At 43.6% G+C, this 3,409-nt stretch overlaps 1 protein-coding gene across 1 annotated transcript in view; it reads right to left on the reverse strand.

The window, feature by feature from the left end:
• Positions 1–1,350: 1,350 nt before the first annotated feature.
• The window catches only part of LOC108639972 (voltage-dependent N-type calcium channel subunit alpha-1B-like), an 8,545-nt gene continuing 6,486 nt past the window's right edge, over positions 1,351–3,409 (reverse strand). Inside the window, exons 2-3 of the mRNA XM_018074107.1 lie at positions 2,336–2,475; positions 1,351–1,417 (exon numbers count right to left, since the gene is read on the reverse strand). Coding sequence (XP_017929596.1) covers positions 1,351–1,417; positions 2,336–2,475 — 207 coding nt within the window. The remainder of the gene's footprint in view (positions 1,418–2,335; positions 2,476–3,409) is intronic.

Below are 3,409 nucleotides of genomic sequence, written 5' to 3' on the forward strand. Positions count from 1 at the left end.
CTCTCAGTCCCTCCCTGGAGAACCAGCTGGGTTTGGCAGCAGCAAATGTTCTTCCTCAACAACCTGCCTTCAGTCTCGAGGCAGAACCGAGGAGGTTTGTCTCAAATGAGACAAAAGGGGATGTTTCTCTCGAATAAACAACCTTGCTCTGGCTTCTCCAAGCCCCTAAATCAAAGCCCCAACCCCAAGCAAGCAGAGGAGGGATGAAAAGGTTTCTGGGCAGTGAAGGAAGCCCAAGGAAGAGGAGCTCCTGCTTTCCAGCACGGCCCCATGGCAACACAGCAGCGAGCTAAGAACACAATAAGGATCTAGGAAAAACACCACAGGCTACAGAGAAAACACTAATTCAGTCCGCTGTGTGAGGCTGCAGGTCTTGCAGTGCTGTTTCTCTACTGTAGGTCCCTCCAGCTCGTTCCTGGGCTGGAAATGCAGCCCCACGCTCAGGAAGGAATCCAACCCAGCACACGAGGAACGCCGGGATTTTCGGGAGCCTTCCCCCAGGCACCAAAAATGTTACATCCAGCCCTTGAATGAGAGGATTAGAGGTCTGGGGAGACAATTCTTGGGCTTAATGCTGCTGAGCTGAGCCTTTGCCACCCCTGCACTGCCCACCTGGTGGGAAGCCCCCGTACGAGGCGGCTTCCCCGGAGCCGGGTTGGTGTCACCATTGGAAACCGGCAGCTCTGACGTGGCCGGGACTGTGCTGGAGAGGAACACGCCTGTTTGCAGAGGGAACAGGGCTCCTCAGTCCAGCTGCCTCATCGAGCTGATGGTCCTCAATTATGCTCCCAGATCAAACAGAACTGCAAACAGCTCCCCCAACAAACCCAGCTCCGCTCAGACACCGGCCCGCGGCGATTCCACGAGCGACGCTCCGGCTGCTCTTGTAAAACTTTGAGCGTCTCACTTGTAAAGAAACCAAACATCTCTTGATTCCTGGCATGTGTTTATGAGAAAATAAAAAAGCCCTGCCTAAACAATATGGCTGGAGTTCAAAAAAGCTTTTCTGTAGAGCCTTAGCTTTGAGCACAGAAGCGCTGGAGTCAGCTGAATCCAAAGGTGTACTTGACTGTTTTGTTGAAGGATAAATTAAAACACATTCCAAAGTGCCTTCCAGAATCAGGGCCTTGATTTTAATTTTTTTTTTTTAACTCACAAAAGGGTGTAGAACTGACTAGGAATCAGCACATGCCATGGGTGTGAATAGTTGTAGCATCTGTGCTAATTCTCTTCTCATCCTGGTACCCCCCGTGCTCCTGAGTATGTAAATCTGATTCTCCTCGTGACTCCACTGAAGTTCCCATTGATTAAATCCCCAACCCAGCAGCAGGAGAATCAAACCCCACATATTTATTCTCTTCCTCTCAATGCATAAAGGATTCCCTTTGGCCTCTCAGTTGCTGGATCACATGGTGCCCTGAATGCAAAGAGAATTCCAGTGATAATGTGGCAAATGAATGCATTTGTATATGTGTGCAGGCATTTCCCTGCTCTCCACCACTAACCAGAAAATACAGGCACATTCACACACAGGAGCAGAGAAGGTGGGGGAAAGGAAGGATTTGGGGAGCATGTTAATACCAGGCTGGGGGAAAACTGACTGAAATCCTTCCAAGCTGAAGGCTGCGAGCTCAGGACCTCAGGGAACATTTCCTTTGGAGTTTTAAAGCCCAATTTGTAGACTACAGGTGCTACTTAATATTCGTGTTTCCATTATACCCTCCATTCATATAAATAAATATACATTACAACAGTTTCTAATGTAAAATATTGTGAGCATTTCCAAGAAAGAAACCAGCGACATCATTTCAAACCACTGCACAAAATACACGGGTGACATTTGCCTTAATAAGACATTTTGAATTCTTTTCAAGCATCTTTGAATTCTGTTCAGAAAAGTTATTCGATAGCAGAACAAATGCACTCCTGTAAAAACTTTGCTGATTTCAGAGTTGTAATAGCTTAAAAATGGGATGCTTTTAATTTGTTAGCACGCTCCATGTTGACTTTTAAAGTCATCCTGTAATGCTAAATAGATTGGTTTAAATCAGGCTCAAGTACCAGTGGCAAACAGAACCTGCAAAGCCAGGGAAATGTCAGGAAGAGTCTGGGTAAGATACACACCAGAACACCAACAAATAAATATCCTTGAGGAAAACCACTTTTTAGTTGGTTCCAACACTCTAAAGTGACTCGTTCAGCACAACAAATCCTACAGTCAGAAATGTAGGGATATAATATTTCCCTCAAATCAATCCCACCCCAACCCAGAGGTAAAAACCAACACAAATCAGAGTGAGAGGCCCCCTTAAAGCCGGGGTGAGAAGTCACCTACCCCGTGAGGACCACGACGAAATCCATCACGTTCCAGCCGTTCCGCAGGTAAGAACCTTTGTGAAAAACAAACCCCAGAGCGATGATTTTTATCCCAGCCTCGAAACAAAATATTCCAATAAAGTAGGGCTCAGTGTCGTCCTGAAAGAGAACAAAAATCAGGGGGATCAAGTCACGTGAACAGCTCCAGGCACCAACTTCACACCCTTTTCCACTCCCTGAGCTGAAACTTTCCTGGAGCACAAAGAGGAATTTCATTATTATTTCTCTGGAAGTAATTTTTCTTTTTTTTTTGAAATTGGGAATTCTATTTGCCTTCCTTCTGATTTTTTTCACCCCATTCTTTCCACGCAATTGTCCAGCAGGAATTTGGAAGCTGAAATTTTGCACTAAGGGCATATTTAAACTTGCTATCACATATTCCAGTGGTTATTGACATGGAAAAAGAAGTGCTTCACCATTCATCCAGGAACTCGAAACAAGAGGATATCTTGGGGATTAACAGTCAGCACAGAAAGCTTGTGAACACTGACAGGAAATTATTTATTTATCATTTATTCCATCGGTTCCTCCTTCACTCTTTCTCCTCCATTTTCTCAATTTCCACAGCCACAGTCTCATTTGTTTTCCTTTCACTGTGTGTCTGATTCAGGGAGAAAACCCCATTCCCTCTCAGCAGGAACAATAAGATTTGTGCCTCAGATCTATGGGGCAGATTTTGGGATCTCAACTTCATGTCTTACCTCCTACAGAGAAATTAAACTTAGTCTCCCCAGTTTTACTAAACCATTTATTTCATCTATTTTATATATTTATTTCATAGTCATTATTTATTTTACATTTATTAATTATGTATTTATATTAAAATATGTTTCTACAGTTTATATATTACATATTTGCAGTTATTACTTATGTTATATATTTATTTCACCTAAACCATTTATTTCAGCAACTCCACCTCCCATTCCCCTGTGGCCTGGCAAGGTGACAGTCACCTGCAGATCACAAACACTGAATGACCACAGATGTCTCAATATTATTATATTATATTATATTGTACATTATTGTATTATAC

Source organism: Manacus vitellinus, unplaced genomic scaffold (genome assembly GCF_001715985.3).
Source record: "Manacus vitellinus isolate BGI_N305 unplaced genomic scaffold, ASM171598v3 scaffold_27_pilon, whole genome shotgun sequence".
NCBI lineage: Eukaryota > Metazoa > Chordata > Aves > Passeriformes > Pipridae > Manacus > Manacus vitellinus.